The following is a 27,348-nucleotide window of genomic DNA, read 5'->3' on the forward strand; positions in this document are numbered from 1 at the left end:
ATGCAAATGAATATATTCATTACTCTAATTTATTATTTTTTTAAATAAAGTATGCTGACTTGGCCAGAGCTAGCTACTTCCTCTGTTGTACACTATACACTTTGATGGTCTAATGTGATAAAGTCAGGCTCATACATTTTGGGCTGCTCTAAATATAACATTGGTCCACAAGATGACTCCTCTGCATTACTAATTCGAACGAAGCATGTCAAAAAGTAGCTTCTACATATGAGCCATTTGTTGAAGTGCATGACTAGAAACAAGCTTTTTTAAAAAATACTATTTTTGTCTCAGAGGAAATTAAAAATAAAAATACTTGAGAATAGCATACAACCACCACCAAATTCCTTATTATAATTTTAGTTGGATAAATAAATGCACTTCAGATTGTGCTCCCCTAGTCAGTTTAAATGTTATGTGTGGCATTTTGACACAGAGAGCAACTTCCACAGGGATATGTGCAAATGCTTGGCATTGTATTATATATTATAGTCTATATCTGATAGAGGAATACAATGTAGAACATCATACAACTTTCACACAGTAAGCTGAAAAAAGGTTTCCCAGATGTCATTCCTCCAAAATATTACGTGCATCAACTTCTAGCAAATGAAGTACTAATTATCATCACACAGGCTGGCTCAATGGGCTGAGGCCAATGCTATGAGGTTTAACAAGGCCAAGTGCTGGGTCCTGCAGTGCTACAGGCTGGAGGACGAGTGGCTGGAAAGCTCCCGGCAGAAAAGGACCTGGGGGTGCTGGTCGACAGCCGGCTGAACATGAGCCAGCAGTGTGCCCAGGTGGCCAAGAAGGCCAACAGCATCCTGGCCTGTATCAGCAATAGTGTGGCCAGCAGGAGCAGGGAGGTGATCATGCCCCTGTACTCGGCACTGGTGAGGCCGCACCTCGAATGCTGTGTGCAGTTTTGGGCCCCTCACTGCAAGAAGGACATTGAGGTCCTGGAGCGTGTCCAGAGAAGGGCAACGAAGCTGGTGAAGGGTCTGGAGAACAGGTCTTGTGAGGAGCGGCTGAGGGAACTGGGGCTGTTTAGCCTGGAGAAGAGGAGGCTGAGGGGAGACCTTATTGTTCTCTACAGGTACCTGAAAGGAGGTTGTAGTGAGGTGGGGGTCAGTCTCTTCTCCCAAGTAACAAGTGATGGGACAAGAGGAAATGGCCTCAAGTTGCTCCATGGAAGGTTTAGATTGGCCATTAAGAAAAATTTCTTTACTGAAAGAGTGGTCAAGCGTTCAAACAGGCTGCCCAGGGAAGTGGTGGAGTCATCGTCCCTGGAGGTGTTCAAAAAATGGGTAGATGTGGCACTTCGGGACATGGTTTAGTGGGCATGGTGGTGCTGGGTCAGCGGTTGGACTTGATGATCTCCGAGGTCTATTCCAACATAATGATTCTGTGATTCTATCGCACAGTAAAATTCATTGCAGACAGCCAGGTATGATAAAAGCCCACATATCTGAGGTTCTCTGCCACAGGAATGCAGAAGAAGGTATAACATCAGAAGGCGTAACATGAAGGTTCCCAATATAGAAAATAATTTTCTTAGTTTTAGGTACTAGCTTATCATAATTAGATGATAAAAGCAGACAATCAACTGAAAACAGTACTTATCAGTTTAATTTCTAATACCGAAACTAAAAACTACTCTCAAGTTGTTAAGCAGCTCATTTTCCATTAACAGGAGCTCTACAAATGTTTCTAGGCAAAGACAAACATCCTTAGTCTGCCAAACAAATGGCTTTCAGCTTTGTTGTGGTCTGGTCCTTTGACTGTAAGCCATGTTAGATACAGGGAAAGAATTACATTTAATTAATGCTGCTAGCCACAAACTGAGTAAAAGAAAACAACAAAAAAAAAAACCCATACCAACAAAGCAGCAATGGAAGCACAGACAGATACTGAGTAATAATCTCAAATCAATTTTACCTGAACTTTATTATGCTGACACATCCGAAACAACAGAGGAGTGGGGGGAAAGAAGGACACAGCTTTTAAGCCAACTCTCTTTGAACACAGCGAAAGACAGATTAGAAGTGTTCCTGCATCAGCTATTACAAGCGTTTCAGTGGCAAATTATTTAAAAAATACCAAAAAAAAAAAAGTTCGGCAAAAAAGCAAGTCAGTACACTTCTCAGATGAAGAGCACCAACATATCCTGCCCTCCTTCCCCTCAAAGCAGGGGCTCTTCATAAGGTGTGGTCCCAAGCCAGCTAAAGCTTGACCAGTGTATTTGGCTTCTCCTGATAACTGCTCACTGAAATATGCTCTATATATAATTAGAAGCCTCAAGCAGGAAGCCTTTACACAATACAAGCTTGCCTCAAACAAACCACAGCTTGAAAACAGAAAAACTACTTGTAATAAACAGAAAAGCCTAGGCATTTTAAATTCTCACCTTTTTCTTGCAGTTTTTAAAATACCAATTGAAGCATGGTCAGAAAGGACACGGTCCATTGATGTTTAAGAACTCTTAATTTTAAAGTTTAACAAAAAAATGGCCCAAACAAGTGGCAAAACATCTGCACATAACGAACAAAAATATTTGGCTAAGGAGCCAAGTTCTAAAAAAGGAAAATGAGAAGTGATTTAATGCTATTACATGGGCTTGGTAAAAAAACACCCTTGCATATAACAGCATTGCTAATTCAAAAGAAGAAAAGCCAAACAATTTTTTTTTTTTTGTCTAGGAGGAAGTGAAGTGAACTATTGTAGCATCAGCACTTGTTTCCAGTGAGACAAACAGTCACTGGAACTAGGTACACAAGTACATTTGTGGAGAACAGTGATTATGACTAGCACCACCAGCATGGGAAAAAAGCTCTAAGAATCCCCTTTTCTTTCAAAGCAGGAAAGTACCGCGTACAGTTTCCTCTTCGCTAAGCAAGAGCAGCAGAGTAGTAATTAGGTCCTAGAACAACAGTTAAAGAGTAGCTGCATGTGGCTACCACAGACTTCCTCAGCAGTGGACAAGAAACCCGACTCTTCTGAAGAGCCGTGCTGCTGAACATTGAGCTGTCAGGACCGCAGCCGCCCTGAGCTTACTGCGAGGGCATACCAAGAATTACTGCTCCAGAAAGCAAAGCAAGTCCTTAACAAGGTTAACTTCTTCCTGGCAACTGAAATATCAGCATGGAAGACGCGACACAAAGAAATCAGAACCAGCAGCCTTCACCACCATTTGTTTCCCCACCTAAGGATGACTAGCACATGCAACTACACCACAGCTGAGGCACTATACACCACGCCCTCTTCTCAGCACAGCCCTTCCCTCCCCACCATACCTCAAATATTTTATCCCCCTCTCTAGAAGTGCAAGATCAGAAGCACTTCCATCTTAGCTTCCCCTGCGTGCACAGGCTGCGTGCGCAGCTGGCTTCAAATGCACCAAGGCTATGGCACTGCTGATAGTGCTGGGGGAAAAGTGGCTAGAACTTGCAAAAAAAGCCTTGACAAAGCAAAACTGGTAAGTAATGTGTTGTGCATTCACTCTGCCTACTCTGATAAGCAGGCATTTCATTTTAAGAAAATTACTTTCAGTTTTTGAATTGACAAACACGTACATCTTGCTAATTTTTTTCTGTGCTCATATAACAAATGAGCTTAGAAAGGAAAGCACATTAGCAATCTCCCTCCCCAAATCTGATCTGATTTCAACTCCATTATTTTGTACTATTCTTCCAGACTCCTATTTAAGGAACCTAGCAGTAGACAAGACCAATTTACAAATCATACTTTATAATCTAATTTTAAAAATTGTAAATAGAAATGAAATTATGATGGAGATTGAAACATGAGTGGACGCTGAGCAGGCTGAAACCCAGAACTAAAGGGCCAACAAGCACATTTCAAGCTTGTGGCCTTGCCAGCTGAACACCTGTAACTTGTAAAAGATTTGCTTTGTACCTGAGTAAGGCCTCAAGCTAGCATTACGGCCCAATTTTAAAATAACACCATTTGAAGGATTACGGTTTTATATTTTTGTCTGAAAACAGAGCGTCCCTACTTTTCTCTGACCATTCTTCCCATGACCTGACCCCTGCCCTTCATATCACACAGCTTTTGTTTCTCTTCCAAGTGTTTCAAGCATTTAACAATTTTTTCAGTTAGTCCAAGTTGCACAGATCTGCCATACAAATCAACTTTATCTAATCCATCATATTAGATAATTTGCATTTAATTTCCTCCCTGCTTACCAAGAAATTACCAATAACCTCAGGGATGAAGCTGGAAAAAAAAAAAAAAATCTAAGAAAACTGCAACCACATTATTTACTTCTATCCAGTCAGTAGAAGTTGCTATCCACTCAGATGATGGAGCTTTTCTTCTATAGGTTCCTCTTTGCCTCTCAGCCAAACCATACAATGCAAGAATTTGTGTGTTTTTCCAATTTACTTTTGCACCATTAATTTTGATAAAAACATCTTGTCACACGATCTTTTTAGTATTTCCATAAAACCAAATGTGGATATTCTTCAGTTTACTCTGGTTGTGCTGTTTAATTTTGTTTGCAGGAAATATTGCAAGGAGCTTTTTTATCAAAGTACTCAAAAGTAAATAAAAAGCCTTTGACTGCAGCACTTAAAAGGACAGAGTTAGAAAAGTCCTAGGTAAAAGTGACATTTAAATGTACTTCCTGCAGGCATTCCAAAGCAGACTGGCTTGCTTGATGAAAGAGTAGGATTTATCACTACTTACTAAAATAGATAAGGCGATACAACTGTAACAGCACATTAAACATTTGAGGCTAGGGGGAAGAAACTGGAATAGCCATGCTCCAATTTGTTCCATAAAACCAAGCACCTTTTCTGCTACAAACTATGTGAAAGGCTTAGATACTGCTTGGCCTTCAGTCCTGAGGCAGCATTTTCAAGGCCAGTTTAAGAGGACAGAACACAAGCTTTGTACTTGTAAGTTTAACAAAGTGACCAGCATGAAGGAGACATGGGGGCATGACACCGAACCACAAACATCCTCTCTACAGTTAGCTATGCTTGGGAGACAAAGGAAGTGGCTAATACCACTGTTTTCTCAGTTTACAGCTCTGTACGAGTTCATCTTGAACAACTGCGGCGTTGTCAAAAATATCTGTTACAAAACTAGTTATTAAATACAGTAGTCAGATGTGTGCGCAAGGTATGCAATGCTTCAGATTCTCCAGCACAGGCATGCAGGGTTAATGGAAGGAGTGGTGAAACAAAACAAGTTACAATACAGTTGGAAAGATTAAATGTAAAAACCTACCTTTTGTAGACTAGTTGGGTTCAGCTGTGTTTTGTCAATTATTTTTATGGCAACCTAAAGGACAAGTTCATAATCAGTATTTTCCATATGAACAATGCAGTGTTATTACAAGATGGTCAAATCCAGTAACAGAAATTGAAAACATGAAAATTACACAAAACCCACTAAGTTTCTTCAGCAAATTATATACTTTCATTTGAACTCCAAATATCTGGAATTAATGGCTAAAGTATAATTTACCTTTACTGCAACAAACTCAACAGGAGAGTGGAAAAAACCCTAGTATTTTAAGCGTATTAACACGAGAAGCTACCTTAGTCTTTTGCTTGACATTGAGACCATCACACTTATTACAGTGAAAGCTCCAGTATCAGACAGTGCCCTGATAAAGAGCAGTGTGCCTACAGATAACATTTACACAGTATAATTACACAACAGATTACACAGTACTGGCTGGGCATTGGCAGTTGTGAAGATGCTTCTAAAAGCAGAGATTTCAGAGCAAAATGAAAGTTATTCCACACAGACTTTGCAAGAACTAAGTTCACCTTTGGAAATTCGCTGAATATTTGCATCAATTTGCTCCCTGATGGCTATGAAAAAAAATTACCACTTTTGCAATAACAAAGACCCATTGGCTGCTGTACAACAATTTGGCCAAGTTCATTCCTTTACTGGTTCTTATCTTTTCAGTAAATATTGCACAGAAATATTATAGAACAAAATTAAAATTTCACAAAACAATCAAAAGAGAAATTCACTACCGTGGTAACTAGTTAGAACCTGAAGATTTGAGGCAATGAATAGGCAACAGAGACGAGCTTCAGTGCAATGCAATCTGGATACAGAACGAGTTAGCACAGGAAACAGGAATCTTTCTAGAATTATACGCCAATTGGTATTTTTCCTTTCTAAATTAGAGACTAAACATACCAGAAGAAACTCTACAGAAGCCAAGGAGATGCTGCGTCTAAAAGAGGCAAGATGCTGCAACTCAGCTGATTATATTACTTCACTGGTGCAAAGCAAGGTCTTTCAATTCCCCTTGAATTTTTGGCTCAAACAGTAGATGCTGCTCCTTCCCATGCCACAGCTCCTGTTATCACTTTGTGCTATCTTCATCATCTCATTAACTTGGGGTAGGCAACATATGGAATAAAGAGTATCTCATATCAAAGCAAATTTGTATCCCTACATTCAAGCGCAAAAACACATGGATGGATCATCGTGATGAAGAGGGTAAGCGGGGAACAGAGTGTTCAACGCTTGAGTGCATCACAGAACTTAAGATGGATATGGTGCTTTCTGAAACTGAGATTCAAGATTTATTTTGAGCGCTTCTAGATGCAAAATACGATGAATCGTCACCAAGAAGCCATCTAAGAATACTTTCGCTTTGGGGAGTATTTTCTTCTAAGGTATGCTACTGAAATTAAAGATCACTATTTCCCGAGGCAAAATTCCATTGCAAAACATTAAGAAATCACTTCAAAAATACAAACAGGAGACAAACACATTAAGCAATAGGTATTTTTATATTAGTAGCTGTGTACGAAACCAAGAAAGATTTTTATCTCTACCTTTATGCCTGTTGAACTACTGTCACAAAGGTAACCAAGTTACTCACTTCCTGCAATCTCTTATAAATCCACGCTGGATGTGGAGTGACCACTGCCTTTGCCAACAGCAGATAATGTTATCTGAAAGTGAGCCAGTGCCCCAAGACTACCCATGCCACAGAAGACAGCTGGCTGCTTGGTAAGTGCATTCCACCCAGAAAAAGTTGCATTTGTGTTCTGAACTGCACCATTCTGGCCAACCTTCGAAAGATGCAGACTTGTTTCAACCCACAAAGTCTTAAGGTATTGGGTTTCTGCAAAACACAGCTCATCTCTCTCACTGTGCTTTGGTGCCAGATGATCACAGAGGTCTCTTACACTGGGAAACAAATTCAGCCCTGGAGATACAGGGAAAGTACACACCTCAGTTTTCTGAAAGGTAGACTCACAGGCCTGTTCAGTGCACTAATTATAGCCTTAAATGCAGGATGAACTTAAGAGAATTCCTATCCACGTGAACACAGAGTACAAAATGTTAACACTGACTTTGAAAGCTTGAAGCCATCATCAGAACAGAGAGCAATTTCAGGTGCCTTGATAAGGTCTCCAAATCACAGTTAAAGGGGGCCTGCCCTCAAGAATAGTTCTGACAAGCCTGAGAAAGAAAGCACTCCACTTTACTAAGCATAGTTAATAAAGCATCAAATTGCCTTCCAAAGCAGAAACTTTGCTCTCTTTACATAAAGTGAATCTGGAACGGTTTCAATTATCATGTGCTATGGCCAACGTTGGAGGAATGCAAGTCCACCTACAGTGTTACACTGCTGCACCCACCATGATATTCTGCGTGAGATCATTAGTAGAATTAAAATTAACTTTGCTTTCACTGTTCACAATAGCACGACTTAAAAACATTCCTCCTACATGGCTTGAATGAAGGAGTTAAAGCAATCAGAAGTTGAGACACTGAGCAAATTGACCACACTGCTACCATACAGAACACTTCACCCCTCTTAAATTTCACTTTCTCCAGGGGAAGAACAGAAAGAAGATGACAATAGATTCCTTGGAGTCAGACTTGGATCCTAAAAGAATCCTGACTCACTAGGAAACGTCAACTTCCTGGCTATTAACTTAACACATGCCTTTAATGAACAGAAGGATCCATATATTTTTGGCTGTGATTCCAACCACATCAGTAACAGCAAAAGGTAGAGCGATCTTCTTAGATTAATTCTGGCAAGTATGGAAAACTTGTCAGAGGAAATAACCTTTGCTAAATTACAACTGAAAATACATGGCTTAAAGTCAAAGAATTAACAAAAGCAGATTTACAATGAAGATTCTTCATTTCGAAAAGGGCAGACAGACTACAAATAATACTCTCCTAGACAGAGGATCTCAAAGGAGTGTGTTTCCAAACACCAGCTCTACTGCAGTGAAGCTAACCGTCCCTCCATACTCCTGCAGTAAGCAGGCAGCCATGCACTCCTTGGCAGGACAATTCAACCCCCTCAAGTTAGGCTGATGTTCTGATTATCTCCTGAAGGGATGAACATTTCTCCCCTTCTGTAATTTGAGGCTCGGCTCTCATCATACATCCTGCATACACACTGAAGATGGAAGTGAAAGAGAGTCCTGGAACTTACTTCAGTTGGAAACATGAAAGCTGTGTCTCAAGCAACAGGAAAATTCAAGGACTCCAGACGTAAGGAGATGAGCAGCTACCCTACAAGAATGCTTGAACAAATATATCCTCCTCCCAAGAAGTGTCAGAAAAGTGCTGACCTGCTGCATTATTTAGAAGTTAATCAGTGCAGCGATACGAAGAAGGAATTCAGTGAAACTGAACCGGACACTTCAAGGAACATTAGGAATAGCCACACAGACAACAAGACAATAAGTAGGGTTCAAACAGAGCAAGGATACAGCAGAGATGAAAACTCATTTAAACGTGACTCCCAAACCTAAGCATTTTGTTTTAGGTTTTCAGTCCATAAGATGGAAAAAAGAATAGGAACAAAGACAGGACAGGCAGCAGGAATGAGTGTGTAAGGCAAGAAATCACAAATTCAGGAGGATGAATGCTGTCTGGCCTCAGCCAGACTAAGAACACTATCCCGGAATTCTTAAGAGTGGCAGGTTTGAAGAAAAAAAAACTCTTATAGCACAGATTTCCAACATGTATCAAGAACAAAATGTCAGCACAGGTTTAGAAATTATTGGACTTAACTTTTTTTTTTTCCTATTAGAGACATTGACCACAAAATTCTTGAGCTTGAAAATTGCAGGGAAAAAATAGGGAAACTGACAGAAGGGTTATATGCAACATACTTTCCTACAGTTAACTGTGCCCTATGGAAACACACAAGATATGACTATCTGGACTACTGTAAAGCCTCATCTAGAAGGATGCATGGAAATTATTGAACTAGATAAGCTGAAATGTGCACAGAGCTTTTTTAATTAAAAAAACAAATTGCTAAAGAGATATCAGGATGGAAATAAACGAGTAAGAGTTTTTCAAGGACAACACTTGGGACCAATCTTGTTTAATATCTGTATCAGTGACCTTGGCATGGGAAGTCAAACCATAATGATTAAGTCTGTTGAAGGAGTTAAGAAGCACCATCAAATACAATGGAAAACTGATATAAACAACCTTGGAGACGAGTTAGCAAAGAAAGCGAGATTCAACAAAGTATAAGGTGCTTTTGCTGATCACAACAGAAAACCAGCAATGGGACAGCCATGAAAAAGGTTAGCACAATCTAAAGATTGATTAGATAAACACTTCTGTAAGGGCAAGGGTAAATTAATGACAGTGGGGAAACTGTCATCCAGAATTTTGTGAATGATTCTTGTCACACACTTCTAAAATATGTAACTGTTATCAGTGCTGTACAGTTACCCTAGGAAGAGGAGAAACTTCTACTCATCTCTCTTAAAAAGGGAAAAAAAAAAAGTTTAAAATACCTTCAAGATATTCCTATAAAACTAGCTTAATCATTCCCTTCAAAGGAAGGCCACTCATTCCAGGTAACCAGGACCAATGGCCACTCCTGAAAATATTTATGCTCTGAATTGACTGAATGACATCTATTCCATGAGAGCTTAGGACTTAAATCTTTCAAAATTTGGCCAAAGATTTTATACTGTCACTTTACTTGCTGAAATTTCAAAGAAAAATAATGAACCAGAGGTCGATACACAGTTACGTGCAAGTAAAAGAAAAAAAAAAAAAAAGTACTTCAATTTTTGCAAAGCAATGTATGACACAATACCTATTTTCCACTCCTGTACCTATAGTAACAGCAAAGAAACACTAACCAAGTACTTGCATTTCCCGTCTTAAATATCAATAAAAAGAGGAGGGAACTTCAATGGAAAGCAATTAACCAAAAACTTTGTCTACAAACAAGCACTAACTTTAACATCAGAAGACAACTGCTGGTCATCAGAACTGTCAACTTAAAAAAATATCCCTCCCAATAACTCTTGCAAAATTACATCCTCTGTTCCTCCCAGTGCTACTGAACTCCGTATTAGCTCAGAACAAAAGAAACTTCCTTAAAGCGCCGCAGCGAGCCACACAGCTTTCTTTAAAAGTCCCTGCCGGTATCAGCAAACATTTAATTCATTAGACAGGTTTGGCAAGAAAAGGTCAACAAGGTGTTTCTCCCTCTTTCAGTACACAGAGTTGCTATTAGTAAGACAGCACCAAGAAACACCTCCTTGTGACTAGCAAACAAGACTTCAGCTCACCAAATCAGAGCCATCATTAAGTACAAGTTATTAATTACATTGCAATGGCATGCAGAAACTAATTATGGAGCTGAGTTAGACAGTATGAAGAGATACAAGAGAAAGCTTGTCTACACCACACAACACTGAGCAAGACACACAAACCTGCTCTGAACAAACTGGAGTGTCTTCCCAAGGTTGCCCAGCACTGCAGACACTAGTAGAACTCCTGAGAGATACATCGGTTTTGCAAGAAAATACTGCGTTTGGGCTACTCAGACCATAATCAAGAAGATATACTGGTTCTCATTCCTGACTTCCCCTCCAAAACAGCCCTGCACCGTGCAGTACAGAGACACCAAAACGCAGACTTTCCAGCAAGCTCATTTAATTGCTATATATCGAGCCCTTTTTTCAGAATGGAGGATTTAGCAGAGAATTCTAGTAGCAAATTTGAACACAATTCAGACAAAAATACAAATTTAAGAGACCATTTTCAAGATAAATTGTTCTGTAATCATCACCAAAAAAAACAGTTTTCCATTTTTATTTTTTTCTACATTAGTGGCAATACCTCTCATGAAATGTGCTAAATGTTCACAGGCTTAGATGATTCTAAGAGAACCTTCATACGCACTGCAATTCCCTACTGGTTACACCCATACCACTTTACCTCTCTGCCAGTTAGGATGTGCCTTGCCAGTTTTACTTTTGCGAAATTCCCCTTTCCGATCGTTTTGAGGAGTCTGTAATTTCCAATATGCGGCTGCTCATCTGCGCAGGAAGCTATAGAGTTCCTGCAGCGAGCTCCAGAGCGCCCACTTCGAGAAGAAACTTCCTGCCGTCCATCTCCATGGGACGTGTGCTGCAATAAAAACATACACAGGTAAAGCGGAGAAATAAAGACAAAACACATCAATAATGAGAAGCACACAACATTCAAAAACGCCTTTGAAGAAATCTTCAAAGGCTTCAACTCAAACTTCAGATTCATGCTAACTTTGCTCTGACGGGGACAATAAAGAGGTTCACAGTTCATAACACAGTATCATTTCATCCCCTGGTAAAGACCAAGGGGAACATCACCCGAACAGCAGCAGTTAAGCATTCTTAAGTAACTTACGTGGACTGCTGGTTCAGTTATGGAACATGGAGGTGTTTGATATTATTTCCCTACAGCAGGAAAGCCTTTGGAAAGATTTTTCCAAGAGCACACACAGCAAAATGCTCACCCTTATTGGACAGTTTAATACTACTGATAAAATAATAAAAGGGTTGGTTTTTTTTTTTTCCTCTTGTGCTAGACTCCTGTTCCTACAAAACCTCACGACTGAAAATACCCTGGACGGCCAGGAGAACAAGGGAAGAAATCTCACCTAATGTACAGAAACCTCAGACATCAATAGGCTAAGCACCAGTTACAGAGATCTGAGATACTGCCTCAGGAACTGTTAAGTTCCTTGCACTCAAGTCTCGCTGAACAGCTATTAATTGTAAAAATGAATGGGTATATATCACACCTATAATAGTCTTTATGCTTTAGATCACATGGTTAAGGTAACAGTAACTTTTTCATTTCCTGACAGCCTGTTTACAAAAGAGCAGGTCCCCTTATGTCCCTTAGTTCTCGACTCATGGTTGAGGTCTATACACCAACTTCACTAATTAAAGTATTTGTTGGGAATGCTCAGTAGTCTGCAAATGTGGCTACACAGAGATGACATGCTAAATGCACAGTCATCCCAGAAACCCCAGATCTTGCTTTTCTTCTACTCATCCTCTTCCAGAAACCCTGCGAGGACAACCAAAAACCCAGCATACAGCAACACTTGGTCTGAAAATCACTGCAGCACAAGGATGTGAGATTACAACTCAAGCGCTAACAAGCATGGTACACGCACAAATGAACAAATCCATGCTTGTATGACACTTGGCAAGTTTCACACTCTATTTAATAACCTGATGTAACCTTGTGACCATATACTCTGGCATCTTAAGTCCCTTGGTTTGTTAATTTGAGTGCAACAGCTGTGCAAATTATTTTTAAAAACACATTCATTTCCTTTAAGAAATACTACTGATAAAAGTCTATGGCAACTCTTGGAAAATTGTTTCAATAGTTACTATTTAAACACACCACACACACCCCCCCCCAACACACACACACAGTGGTGCATACAATGTTTTAGTATCAATCTGGCCTTAGCTTCTCCTTACTGCCTGGCTACTGCATTTTCACCAGATTTGTACTTCCCATACAGTTACTTAATTACTATGATCACATTACCCTTCCACTTTAGTAAGTTACATATATATATATATATATATATATATCTATCTCTATACATCTCAAGCTCCCTAAACAGGCTACTGAGAGAACAATTAAAGATAAGGAAACATTTCTTGTAGTTCTTTTCAGAACTCTCACCTATTTTTCCAACATCTTTTTGTGGGGCTAATGCTAGAACTGGACATGCCATACCAACAGTAGGTGCAGTAGGACTAAACGCAAGAGACTGCACCTTCTCTTCAACATTCCACTGATTTTACAAGGACAGAACTAGCCTTCTTGGCAGAAGACCATCTGCATCTGACCACCCAACTCTGACCCTAACTCTTATTAGGAATTACTGCTTCCCATTCCCTTACCACATATAACGACTTTCATTCCTGGTTCCCTACATGCATGATCTCACATTTGGCTGAAGTGAAATGCAGAGTTTCCTTCATGCAGGTTACTACGTGTTCTCGATGATTGGCCCATCCTGCTCTATTTAACATTGTAGCAATCCTTATCCTAGTTTTCAGGAGCAGTATTATACATTTCTTCCAAACCACTAATAACTGGCACAGGAACAAGAAGCACACCCGTAACAAGATCCAGTAAAAATTCAATCTTGGTAAAAATTCATCGTCCTCAATAATATCTCAAGACCTGTAACAACGGGGTAAGCATTTATCAATGATTCCCAAGGAGAGGAAGGACAAGAGCAGTCGCCCAGCTGAAGGAACTACTAAAGCCAGTGAAATCCTGTATCAACAACTTCACTACTTTGCACGCCCTTAATGCCAGGCTGGTGCGGGTTGTTCAGGCCATCTTATTTACCCCTAAATACACTGGCACAGCAATGTCAATCCTCTCCACTAAACTTTGACTCCTAACAAACCTTGTAGCACACAATGCAGAGAACATCTCTGTCAGCTCCTTCGGTACCTTCTAGTGTCAAATTATTCAGACCAGCCAGAAAAAAAGCAGCAACTGCTGACGCTAGATGCTAACATCCTCCTACCGCCTCGCAGTGATTGGGGACCAGGATGTTCTGTACACGGCCACGAGGCTATTTCTTGGATATATTAGAGGAAGGCTCACTTTTACTTCAAGTACGGCATCCCAGGAACACAGCTGTACTACTTACATTGCACTACACTGAGTTCATAAGCTACCTCGGAAAAAGAAATGTATGAGAACTATTCAGACTATAGCCCTTTCACACCTGGGCACATGGCACAGGCACACACTGCCTCCACACAGGGCTTATTAGCTTATGCTCTCCAAAAGAGGGAGTCAACAATTACATTGCTTTTGAACTACACAGCTGACTTCGAAAACAGAGTATCTGCATCTGTGCTGTCTTGTGCTTGAACTAATAAACTGCATTAGACCTGAGCTACCTTATGAAGCAGTTGAAATGTAGGCATCAGGTACCCTGTATTCCCAAACTGGAAAACCTGTGTACAGGTCATTCAGAATGATCTTACTCATACCCTACTTTATATAAACAATAGTAGGTAAAAGTAAGATTCTGTTATACTAACAAATTCTATTCCACATAGTAAACCACGTCAGTTACTGTATCTTGAGAGCTTCACTGTCCTCTGTTGAGGAATGACTTCTTGAGTCCTATCACTTCTTTCATGCTTTCTAGCTTTGCACTTAAAGGGAGGAATTAACAGCTGTGAACTTATTTGGACTAGCATTGATAAATTTAACACAATCTCCTTGTACAGAGGCTTGCATGTCCTCCCTAAACCAGATTATTTCTTTTCAAGAATACGACCTTTTTCAGCTGTGGTTTTTGAATATCAAGCTGTGTGTTCCTAAGCAGTTCAGTTCTCTCCAACTGACTTGCTCATAGCCATGTTCTACTCCGTAGAAATCTAACCACTTGCAACCATATCTATTTTATACTTCACATAAGTAAATCTATCAGCAAGTCCTTCCTCTGTCAAATACAAGAGTATTATATTGAACAGAACACAAGCTTTCTAAAAACTGCAGAAAACAGCTTCCCAGTTTCAACATGGATTTTCTTCAGCTTATGGAAGTGAGGGAAGAAGAGGGCTTGGTAGCATAAACTACTACAAGGCATAAACTCAAAACTGAGTAAAAGTGTTTCTCCCACCCAAATCATTTTCAAGAAGCCATGATAGGTAGATGAGAAGCTAAATGGTGTAGGCAAAAAGCAAAAATATAGATGGTCCAGGAAAAGTTCAAGTCACGCATTGATGTGTATAGCATTTGGCTGTACTCAGCTATCTCCCAGGGTAGCTTCCACAGCAAACAGATGATCAGCCCAGAGAAACAGTAATAGCATGTGCTGTTCCCTAAATTGAGATGCAGGTCATTTGTCTTTTCCCAAGCAGACCCTCAACTCCATAGATTTTGCCTCGCTCCCCCCCTGACTCCCAGAGATTCTGTTCAATTTCAGGCTTCTTTCCCAGGTCCACATTTATACGGCTTCAATAAGAAAGGGAATTTGTCTTAACAACGTAAGATTTAACACAAGCATGTGTTTAATTGCAATAAGTTTCCACACAGTGTGGTAGGTGAGCTCTATCTTCTGGAAGCGCATTCTGTGTAAGGGCAACACTTGTTCAGACACTCACCGTGGCTGAGGTATTCCCAAAATACCTGTCTTCATGCAAAAAAAGACCATTATACTGCAGATGGGGAACTGAAGCAAGGAGACTTGCGTACTTTGCGCAGCTTCAGGCTACCCAGTCACAATTTCTTTTAAAAGAAAAGTCTCCTGAAATCCACTCATGACAAGTAAGCACTTGCCTGGATGCGTTCCTGTGTGATCTACTCTAGGTGGTCCTGCTCTGAAAGGGGTGTTGGACTAGATGATCTTTTGAGGTCCCTTCCAACCTCTAATGTTCTGTGATTCTTCCATATCTTGGCATGCATCAGGTTCCATCTCAAAATCTTTTAAATACTTTAAAGTTTTGGGGGTTTTTTTTGCACACAGTAGGAGCGTTCCCTAAAAAAACTATCCATTTTCAAGTCAACCTCTCATTAAAGAAAAAAAAAAAAAAGCATTCTTCTCCTCCCCCCCTGCCCCACCCTGGTGTTACTCAACCCAGAAGGAAATGGAATAAAACACCTCCATTTGTGAGAGACCTTACTCAGGGAGGGACTGAGCCCGAGACCAACTATATTTGGAACACAACACAAAACCCACCTTTTCGCAAAAGCCTTCCCCCAATGATGAGCCGACATCCTTTCATAGCCAGATAATGATTAGCATGAAAAGAAAGAAAAAGAAAAGAAAAGAAAGTAAAAAGCAAATGAAGTATGAAGGTGCTGGTAACTGAAAACTTTTTGGTAGATGTTAGCTTTATCCAGTATCTGTGTGACTAGAGATATCTTAACATTCCCAGCATTAGAAACACACAGGGCAGAGAATGATTAGGATCCAAGTTCTTATACTGCTTAAGAAGGTGCCAACAGCTGAGAAAAACCTGGAAGAGACAGTCTGATATCCATTTGAAGAGCTGAAAAACATTAAGAAATTAGAATGCCCAAGACCTGCAAAAATCCATGTTTACTTACAGTAACTAGGAAGCTTTCTTTCTACAACAGGGAGGACAAACGGTATCAACATTTTTTTTAAAGCATTTATTTTACACAATAGTGAAAACTACTTTCTCATTAGACAAATGAATTAATAAAATTTAATCTTAAAAAAGTCTCTAGGAATGTTTATTTCCTTAGCTGTTACTTTATCTTTGTACGAAACACTACAAAGTGATCTTACAGAATTTCTTGGAAAGCCATCACGACCAGTAACAACCACGACAGCCTCATTCGATTCAGCATTTTTAATTATAATAAGAAAAAATTGTACTTAAAGACTATCCCTTACAATGCTAATAATGTAAACATTTGAGGACATGATGAACATTTGAGGCACTAAATTGCTTCATTACCCTAACTTGGGCACACAACATATAAACACACAGCAATTTCTGGCTGCCCGCTCCCCAGCACCACTCTGATTTATAGAAAAACTTATCAGAAAACATGTCATAGCTTTTTAAAATGCAAAAATATTTGAAATTAAACATATGAAGACAAATTTCACTGCCCTTCCTAACAACATATTGTATTTTATTTCCCATTTATCATTAACATCTTTAAGAACATACAGACTACTGAGTACTACTCAGTGTAAGAGGAAAAAGGTTAGCCCTAAGGTTATTCATGGAGGTAGCGTCTTATTGCTCAGATATATCTGTGAAACAGCACAGCAGGGCATCCTGCGACTGCTGACGAAGGCATTCTACTGAGAAGTCAAAACACAGACTTACATTTCTGGCAACCACCAAGAGGTGTCACAGCAAACATTCAACTGCAATTATCTATATACCAGTTACTGCTCTGGGAATCCCTAAGTCATCATATATTATAAAATATTACATTATTTTGCTATATTATAAAATAGGAAGACATCAGGTGAAGATGTCCTGTACTTGTTCTGATTTTATTTCCCTCCTACCACTGACCAGGACACAAATCAGGACATGGAGCATGGTGAATTTTGTCAGACCCAGTATGACTGTGCTGATATTTGCATAACCAATTCTTTGGTTCCAGCACATACAATTAGAAGGCAGTTTTCAGACTAGCTTGCTACATAATCAGTCTTAAGGATGAACAGCCATGGCTTCCATCTCATGAAATTTTAAATGCTGTCCTATGAAGGAAAAGGGTATCCAACATGGCACTGAAGTTATCAATCCATGAAGGCAGATGTATTCACTGAAGTGTGCTACAGCCCCACCATTATGGGTGCTGTGATTGAGTGGAACAACTGAGAGGGTCAGAACTCTGCAAGGGAGTCCAACAGACCTTCTAGAAATACATTATAGCTGGTAAAAGAGAGAAAACACTAATTTGAATGCTTCCATTGTCAAAAGGTGAAGAATTCACTGTGCAATTCTCAGCCTACCGTAGTACTCATTCATTTAGCTGATAAGTTTCACTTCATGAAAACGAGTGGCTAGTTTAATTAGGTCATATTTGTCAAATAATCAGCTTAAAGGGAGAACCTGAAGAGTAAATACGGTCTGTAGCACACACAGGCTATACCTCTTAACACACATTCCTAATTCTCCCCAACCTCAGCAGGGAGGGTGAAATAAAGGAAAAAAACAGCAGTAACAGCCAGGAGGCAGCTACAGCTCAAACTGAGCAAAGCAACGCAGCTCCCTACCCTGGGCAGCCTTATGGAGGCGGACAGCATGGCCTGACGTACAGGAGACTTCCACTTGGCAGAGGGAGCGTCGCTACCCAAAGCCACACTCGCAAACTCACAATTCCGGCCACGGACCAGAGGTGAGAAGAGATAGTGACAACTGCACCATTGCCCTGAAGATCTGAGTGGGAGAGCGCCCGCAGCAAAGCACTAACAGCCTTCAGTGAAGGAAGGACGCTCCCCTTCACAGACATACAGGGTCTGGCTTAGGAGTCCTTTCCACGTATAACCGCTACAGCCTCTGCTGATGTATTTGACATCAGTTGGTTCATACTCTACACAGCATATGAAAGAGAGTGAATCTGTAATTCCGTGATTAGCACTGAACAACACAACAGTCAAGAAATCCTGCTTATATAATCAAAAAGATAAGTCTGGTGCCGGTTAGAAAAGCTTTTTAAAAGCTCTTTTGTTGCTTCACATTATCAAGATCTGACATTCATCGTATCTTTCCAGCCAAAGTTTCTTTACTGCTGATTAAAATGGATATTTATTGACACCAGCCTGGGGAATAATAGCTGAAGAGCCAACCATATTCTGTTCTTCATCAACAATACTGCCAACTAAGTTGTTTCCAGAATCATCACTGTCAGTAATTACATGCTAAACAAACAAAAAAAAAAAAAACAAAAAACCCAAAAAACCAAAACCAAATCAACCTCACAATTGGTTTTCAAAGACCACACCGAGTTTGCAGATAGAAAACTTTGTTTAGGCTTTAACCCTGCAGGAACAAATTTTATTTGAAAGTTATTTTTGCTTATATGTATATACACACATACACAGAGCTCAACAAGTTGCTGATTTACGGGCCAAGAATTCTTCTTAACCCAAGGGATTCATCCAAGAGACTGACTCGAGTGTTACCACAGGTGTACTCAGTACCTTTCAGGTTTGTGTTTTAAGAGCAGTAAGCATCTATTCATCCTATGTTCTAAAGATTTTTAGTGGCAGATGATCTCCACACTAAGCAGAGACAACCTTGATATGCCATGAGCCTAAAAAATAAAATTACCTCCATTTTTGATCTGGCTGACACTCATGAGGCAGCATTACTTGACTGAGAAGAAGAGGAAGTTGCAGACACACGCTACTTATATATCATATGAAATGGAGATATGGAGAGACAAATGCCTCCACTCTTAGAATTCCTTTGACTTGAGTCACCTGAGACATGCAGTCAACAGGAATTGTCTGCTTACATCAACGTGAATGTCTTTTGACTAGAATTAAAATGGAGAATCAAGCAGTTAAGGATATTAGGTGAGTGAGTAAGAAAGCCTAGGAAGAAGTCTATGAAGTTTAGTGTACTAAACTCCATATTGCCTCTTATTTTCTTTCAATAATTTCTGTGATTGTGTTCCGTTTTTCAGATTGCTACTTGTAAGGCCACAATTTAAGTCACATTCAGTGGTGCTAATAAAATACACGAACTAAGGCTGACTTTTTAACAACTTCTGGAGCAAGGTCCTGGAGCTTAGTTTTTCTGAGTTACTGAAATCATGCAAAAAAAGGGAAAAAAAAAAAAGTTCATTTCCATGACCAGAACATCACAATTTGTGAAAGCTGCACCACTGCAGTTATATATCTCTGTTTGTAGTTGTGGCACCACTCAAGTTATCTCAGCCCTAGGGTGCTGTGCTATGACTGGCTTAAATCAAACCAAAACAAAAACAGTAAGCAGCATTTCTAGCCTTCCCCACCTGAACTGGGCATTCCCATCCTCTCCTCTGTGTCAGTATTTGCAGCCACACAGAATGGAGATAAAGCCACTTTTCTTAAGGGCTCATTTCAGTCAGAGCAGAGAGCTGACCAGACTCGTTGTACAGCCCAGCACTAATTAGTGCTGGCAGAAACCACAGGTGGGAAGAGGCAGCCAAGGCTGACGCCCCCAGCAGCCTCCGATCAGTTCAAGCTGACAGTGAAACCAAATGATCAAACAATATGGCACAGGCTGTTTAGCAGAGCTGAAGAATGAAACTTCTCACTTCAAAATGTGAAAATTCTAGCAGTCAGTGACTTGCAGTGTCACACAACCTAATCGGGTATTTTTTGAGTACAAACAGAGTACAGGACTTATCAGGCATCCCAGGCAGTAAGAAATGCACAAAAAAACATTTTCCTGCTCTGTGAAAGTTTGGAATTAAAAAATACATCTCAAATGAATTCCTAAAACATATGTTATTTCTAGTTATTTTGCCACCTTCACCTAATTTAATTCAAACCAGAACATTTATGACTACTGGTGAAAAATATGGGAGAATGTAGATGGTCCCTGTAGAAGAAAATCTACCAGAACTCTTGGCCACAGGCACACTTCCCTCCTCAGCCTCTTTTAAAAAAAAAATTTAAAAATACAAACCCCAAAACCAACAGGATTTCATGCTGCGGAAGAGAGCATTCCAATTACAGATCTACTTGTAATAGGAGAAGACTGATAAATAATATATTGAATAAAGTGAGCTTGCATATTGTCCGCAAATGCTGTAATGCGTTTCATAGCTAACTGGTAATAAACCAAGACATACTGCACTAATCTTCACAGTATCTTAAAAGTAAATTTTTGAATCTAACCTTGCCTTTATTAAACCTTTTAAAGAAACAAAAAAAAAATGAGCTGCTTTTGCTGCACAGAATCCTTTTGTATAGGCTTGTACAAGCACAGTTGCCATCACGCTGGCATTTTTCAATAGCAAATTTTTCACATTAGGCACAGTCATGGAGATAAGAGTATATTTTAGTCTCGCTTTTCCTCAAATTACTTAAATTTTTAATTCAGATTGGCTTGCAGTACCAACACATTCAAAACAGTTACCTTTTTCCCCCCAAAAAACCACAGCTGTGCAACGAACACAGAGGTTCAAATTAAACTGTTTAGTCTAAGATTTTTTTGCATTTCATGCTCTTAAAAAAAAAATCTACCAACCTCCATATCATCTGTATTTCCTTGTTTCTATCTACAGTTCGCTATCATCTTCCCACTCTTTGGGAATTTTTTTAATGAATACTTATCCTACTCCCCTCAATCTTGTTCCTTCTGCTCCTATTTCTTTGTCACTGGTTGTCCTCCATCCTGCCATATTCACATTCCTCTCTGACTCCTCTTCTGTTTTCCACCATCTATCTTCCTTTCTCATTGTGTTTCCACACTCCTTCCTCCTCCATCTTCTCTCCCTTCCTTCTCATCACTAGCAAAACAGGTTTAGTCATTCTTCTGTCACCTAAAGGTCCTTCTTCTGTCTACCTTGTCTTCCTTCCAGTTTTGGATGAAGCAGGTCTCTGCTGCCTCTGTTGCTTTTTCTCCCACATGCAGGACATAATTCAGAAGAAGACAGAAAAGATCTGATCCTCTCATTCACTTCTGTCCCCTAAGCAGCTGGCAGCCATTGCTGCACAAGAAATGGCCAGAGAGGAGCTGCTCTACCTTTGTGGTGAGAAGGCAGCTCATTGCAGGCCAACAGCCAGCTTCCAACTGTCCAAGTGTGAAGTTCCAATGATCACAGATCATCTGGGATGCCTTTCCTCTCAAAACCAGGTGACTCGGAGCCAAATTCTTTAAACTCAAAGGCACTAAAGGCTTGATAGCTGTCAGTGGCTTTTGGGGAAAGTCACTGTGACAGTATTTCCACTTCAGTGGTACACATCTCAGTAAGAAGTGGTATAAACTGCCTTAAAAAAAAAAATAATCAAGTACTGACTATTAGACCTTCTCTATTCAACATGAGTTTCCAACTGCTGAACGTGGTTAACTGCAAGCACAGACAATGATAATTTACGCTCACCGTCATTCTGGAGGCTAACTTCATTTTCAAAACTGCAAGTATAGGCATGGATAAGCTATGATCAGCACGCCTTAACCAGAATCAACACCAGCCAAGCCTTTGTCAGCAGTGGTAACCTTCCAAGCAGAAAGAAAGCATTAAGGGGGTCCACAACCATGGCCCAAAGGCTAGCTGAATACCTTGGCACCTCTTAAGCCTCTTCCCACCCGGGCTTCAGAGAGTTCTATACATATTAACTAATTAAACTTCTCTTACATGAAAGAGAATCAAGAGCTCAATTTACCTGCCAACACAATACACCCAGCTTTGGGGTAGAACAGCAGCTAGTTGAAGTATCAAAATTGTCACATTTTGTATTAAAAAAAAGAGAGATACCTGGCTTTCACAGCTGCAGAGGCAATTCAGACAGACTAAATGTCAGATTTAAATTCAGTTTTAAGCAAGGCTGAACAGAATGCATTTTGGTGAATTTCTGGATAGATGATGGCCAGAACATCAGAGGCAGCTTCTTGAGGGATATGGCATTGTACTGGGGGCTTGGTTCAAATGGATTTGGCAAGTACTCAGATTAATCGCTCCCTGTCAATATCACTACCTACAGGTATTTCTGTAGTTACCAGCCCAGATTACAGCAGTTGAAAAATATGCCTTAATCTAAACCTAAGGCAATTCATCTGCAACCAAGACAATCCATGTATGTTAAAGTATTAAGATTACTAAAGAGAAGTGTTAGACCAGTATTTTGAAGTGAGAACAAGGTGCCTTAAGTGGAAGACATGTAAAAATTTAACTCCAAGTGCTAGAACACACAGCTTGTGAATAACATACTTCCTCAAGCACATACTAAATCTTTCCACCGTTAAGTTATCCATAGTAGAGTTGGAATTAATTATATTCGAGAACTTGATCTGCACACTTTCTAAAACAATTTACTGGGCGGCCTTCACACATATACATCGAGCTTGAAAACCTCAGTCAGGTTTGCTTATAGACAAAACCAATTATCCAAATAAACTTTGTATAGTATTTTGTAGAGTATGCTACAACTTCAACTCTCCCCATGGCATAGGAAGGGCCACATAATATTTTAATTATTTTCTTCCACAAGGCAGGAAGCTCATTGAGATTTTACAGCCAAATATGCTTAGCTGGCTTTTTGCTCAATACAGCCCTTAGCCTGCAGGTTGCATCTAGTGTTAAAACAAATAAAGATCACAGAAGTTAGAAGTGCCTATTATGTCAATAAAATCTAAATCCCTAGTAATGCAGTAATTGTTCCATGCAGCATGTTTTCTAACGCTTTGTCTGGTCTTGTTTTAAACAATGGGGCTACCATCACTTTTCTTGGACTATTTATGGACTGGAACAATCCAACAGTTTTTCCTGATCTTTAACCAAAGTTTCCACTTTTTTATGCCAGTCCAAAACATAAGCTGTCCTCACAAAAAAAAAAGCCCCCTCTGTCAAGCTCAGCATCTGTCCTCTGAAGAATGTCTGATAGCCTTCACACAAAGCTAAATGCAAAGTTCGCTGATCAACTCATTTTAAACTATAGTGAGTGACAACTCCCTTCTGTTTATCATTTGGGGACATGTCAGAGCCTATGCACAAAAATGGTTAGACAGGATACACTGGGATCAAGTAAGTTTTAACTTAAAAGAAACACAGCTCCTATCTGCAGAAAGGGAGTCTCCTACTGAGCCTCGTTTGTGGCTATCTGCTCATGAGGTAGGACTTTTTTTTTTTCTTCTTTCTTCCTTCACCATACGACCTGTGTGACTGTTAATAGTGTTTGACTCAGTCTTGTAAATAAAATATATGTCAATTCCTAAACCCTGGCTTTGTTAAGAAAAAAAAAAAGGAAGGGGGGAAGGGTCCCTTATCTGGAAGGTAATTCCAATAAAGAAACCCTTTTAATGTCATCTGAACAGGTGACTTGTCTAACAGCGTCGTTATCATACAGAACCCTGCAAATTAAGCAGGGAAGAGGCCTATTATCTAGGTCACCTAGCCCACCCCTACCAAAGCTGAATTATTCCCATCTGTTTACCAGAGGTTTATTCGGCTGCTTTTAACAGCACGTTTGCGTATTAGAAGACAGGAACCCACCAGTATCCCCCGCCCCACCGCCGATCTTCCCTTCCCGGTTACCAACACAACAAACCCGATCCTCCCCACCGAGAGATACTCGAATAAAGCGTCAGAGAGGGGACACCGCGTTTGGGGGAGGGCTGCCCGCAAATGCTACTAAATGGGCAAACCGTGCTGGCGGGGGAGGGTGTTAAAAAATAATTAATTTAAAATAAACCGGTAATCAGTGAGCACTGCAAGCGGCAAGAGGTTAATGACAGCCCTCCGCAGGGCGATGCCCCCCCAGCTGTCCGGGGCCCGGTACCCCCGGGCCGCGCCCCGGGCCGGCGCCCCCAGAGCCAGCGGCGCCGGGGGAAGGTGCGCGGGCCGGTTCCCCCGCGGCCGGCGGTACTCACGTTCTCGGTGTCGCGCTCGTTCACCGTGGGCAATGGAGTCCGAGTGGACATTTTACTTCACTCGTGTGGCCGCGCTGCCCGCGACGGCGGCGCGTACAGACACACACACGGGCCCCCGGGCCGGGCTGCGCGTCTGCTCGGAGATGATGGTCGCAGGGAGCCACCATGAAGGACGAGGTGGCTGGCGGGGGGCGGCGTCGCGTCGGTGCCCCCCACCCTCCGGCGGTTCCCCACGCCCGAGCTAGATCCCCCTCAGGGAGCGGAGCGGCCTCGCCCCCTCCGAGTCCTCCGGGCTCATCCTACAGCCAGGCCGGGGTCCGCGGGGGTCAGCAGCGGGGAGGGGGGCGCCTCATCAAGCGGGGAGGGATGGAGCCGGGGAAAGGGAGACGGCGAGGGAGCGGCTCCGGAGGGAAAACGCAGGGCGGGCAGGCGGGGAGAAGGAGGAGGCAGCGGCACGCCGCGCAGCCCAGCTCCCCTCGCCGGCCCCTCTCCGCTGCAGCCGGGGCACGGAGGCTAGCGCAGGCCCGCCGCCGAGGGGTCTCCCCTCTCCTTCCCCCGCCGCGGCCCCGCTTCACCGGGCCGCTGCTCGCATCCCGGCCCGCCTCTACCCGCCCGCCTCAGGCTCCGAGAAGGCCGGTAACGCCGCGGCCGGGCTGGGGAAGCTGGGTGCCCGCCCGGCGCTGGCCCGCCTGCCCCCCGCCCCTCCGCCGCTCCCGGACGAGCCAAGATGGCCGCCCGGCTTCCTCCGCGCCGAGCCCAGCTCCGACATGAACCGGAAGGGCCCGCCCCCCGCCCGGCCGCGCCGAGGAGGCCGGCGCCGGCGGCTTGTTGCTAGGGGCCGCGGCGGGGCGGGGCGGGGGGCCGGCAGCCGCCAGCGGGGCCGGGACGGGCCCCTCCTCGTGTGGGGATGGCCCCCCCCGCCGCGCTGTCCTCCGAGGGTCGGTCAGCGGGAGCCCTGCCCGTCACCGGGGCCCGGCCTGGCGCCGCACAGGCAGGGCTCGGCCGCCCTTCGCCTCCCACCCCCCCGGAGCAGCCCTGGGGCGGCGGGGCCTGGAGAAAGGGGGTCTCCTAAACAGGCCCTCGGGGAGCTGCGGGAACCCCGATGCGGCGGGCCGGGCGAGAGAGGAGAAACGGTGTGAGGCGGGGCGGGGAGCTCAGGTGTTGGGGAGCACCGTGGGGCAGAGGGGGTGAATCCGCGGAGGGTGGCTGGAGAAGTGGCAGCATCTCCTCCTTGGGGAGCCAGGCCTCAGCCGGGGAAGGGACGTGGAGAGGACGAAACCTGCTGCCCGCTCCCAGCCAGGAGCAGGGCCACGGGTGTATGTAGTCCAGAAACGTGTCTGCCGTGCAGCGGTGTCCAGGGTTCGGTCCTCAGGTCTTCTTCCACAAAAGCATGTCTTCCTCTTGGACTTTGCCAGCCCAGAAGATGGTGTGTGGTAAAGAAGGGAGCTCACGCGTGGGGGATTTCTGAGGCTGGTGTTAGCAGATCTCACCTGGTGCGGTCAGGCACCCATGCAGTGTTACAGCACTGCCTTTTCATCCCAATTTGATGCTTGGTTCGTTTGATGGAGGAGTGTGGAAGCCTGGGATATCAAAACATGCCTCGTATATCCAGTAGTTACTCTGCACAATCATTTTTAAAGAGTACAAGGAAAGTCTCAGTATAGTCATGAGTAGATCTGATTATGAATTAAAAATGGGAAAGAGAAGTAACTTGTGTATATTCAGCATATAGGTGGTTTAGAAACATCTATTTCTGTTTTTTTATGGAGAAAATACAAACCTCTGTAGGAAAATAAAAACCGCTAAATCTGGTGGGATTTGTAGAAACTTGGTATCTCTGGGGATCTGTCAACCTAGTGATAACATCTTGTCTTTCTAAAGCACAGTTTATCTGACAAACTTTGTGTCTCATTTACCAGCTTAGCCTTGAAATCCATCCTATGACATAGGTAATAGTTTCCTCGCTTTTAGAGACAAGAGCAAGGAAAGAGCCTTTGAACACCACCCAGTAAAAAGGTTGCTTGTCTGTTAACTCACCATCAGGGCTACAAAATGCTCCATAATGCCTCACCTGCAGAAGGAGAAACCCAATAGGCTTGCATGTCTTACCCTCCTTCAAGTTGAGCTAACGCATTGCTGTATGTCAACGACAGGAATTTTGGATTTGAATACTTACCTCCTGTGCAAATGATCCGTGTTTCTGTGTGTATATGTATGTCTGTGTGCATATATGCTCAGATGGTACATACTCATAGCAGAGCCACTCTGCATGGAGAAGGGAGTGGGATTTGCCTTTGTCTGGCTTGCCAAGGTCAGTCATGAAGTCTGAAGCAAAGCCAGGGAACGTATCCAGATCTCCTGACTCTCTGCTTTTGCCACAGGGCTGCTGCTTCATCTTTTTCTTTTCGGTTGCCAGCAGAATATGTTCTTTACAATGTGTTTGTAAAAAACTGACTTACGACAGAGTCAGAAAAAGGCTGAAAAATAGGCAGAGGTTTACTTGGGTTGTTAAGCAGACTGCTGCTCTCACCCTGCACTCGTGGGCACTCCAACCATCATGAGAAGGCTGAATTGCAGGCATTGGAGCCGGGGAGTGATTTGCGGTGTGAGCAGCACACGGAGCTCAGTGATGCTGTTTGCACCTATGGGTTTGCCCATCCCCAGCCTTGGCAAAACTCAGATCTATGGAAGTTCTGCACACAGGCATGAAGAGGTATTAAAATAAGCTAAGCCTGGTGTTACATATACCTGTGTTGCCATGGAAGCAGCAGTCACTCAGACAAAATCTGAACTGTACAGCGGTGGGTAGTTAGGTGAAAATCCTAGCCCTGTTGATACAGTAGATGTTCTGTTATCGCGCTCAATAAGGCCTGCGTTTAATACTTGCAGTCCAAATTAAAAGGGGCTGGGGAAAGGGTGCAGGGGGAAGGGAAGTTGTGGGGAAGGACTGTTAGTGCCTGCCAGGGTCATGTTTCTGATTGGTGAA

At 42.3% G+C, this 27,348-nt stretch overlaps 1 protein-coding gene across 11 annotated transcripts in view; it reads right to left on the minus strand.

Moving 5' to 3' along the window:
• Nucleotides 1-24,444, minus strand: part of MARK3 (microtubule affinity regulating kinase 3) — a 65,097-nt gene extending 40,653 nt beyond the window's left edge. For 9 of the 11 annotated variants that reach the window (XM_086462300.1, XM_086462301.1, XM_086462295.1 and 6 more), the window contains exons 1-3: nucleotides 24,363-24,444; nucleotides 11,230-11,421; nucleotides 5,254-5,307 (exon numbers count right to left, since the gene is read on the minus strand). In XM_086462300.1, the coding sequence (XP_086318426.1) occupies nucleotides 5,254-5,307; nucleotides 11,230-11,421; nucleotides 24,363-24,413 (297 nt within the window). In that variant the 5' untranslated portion in view covers nucleotides 24,414-24,444. The remainder of the gene's footprint in view (nucleotides 1-5,253; nucleotides 5,308-11,229; nucleotides 11,422-24,362) is intronic. The other 2 variants (XM_086462298.1, XM_086462296.1) reach the window with 1 other exon arrangement.
• Nucleotides 24,445-27,348: the final 2,904 nt, after the last annotated feature.

This window comes from Leptosomus discolor, chromosome 3, assembly GCF_034619465.1.
Source record: "Leptosomus discolor isolate bLepDis1 chromosome 3, bLepDis1.hap2, whole genome shotgun sequence".
NCBI lineage: Eukaryota > Metazoa > Chordata > Aves > Leptosomiformes > Leptosomidae > Leptosomus > Leptosomus discolor.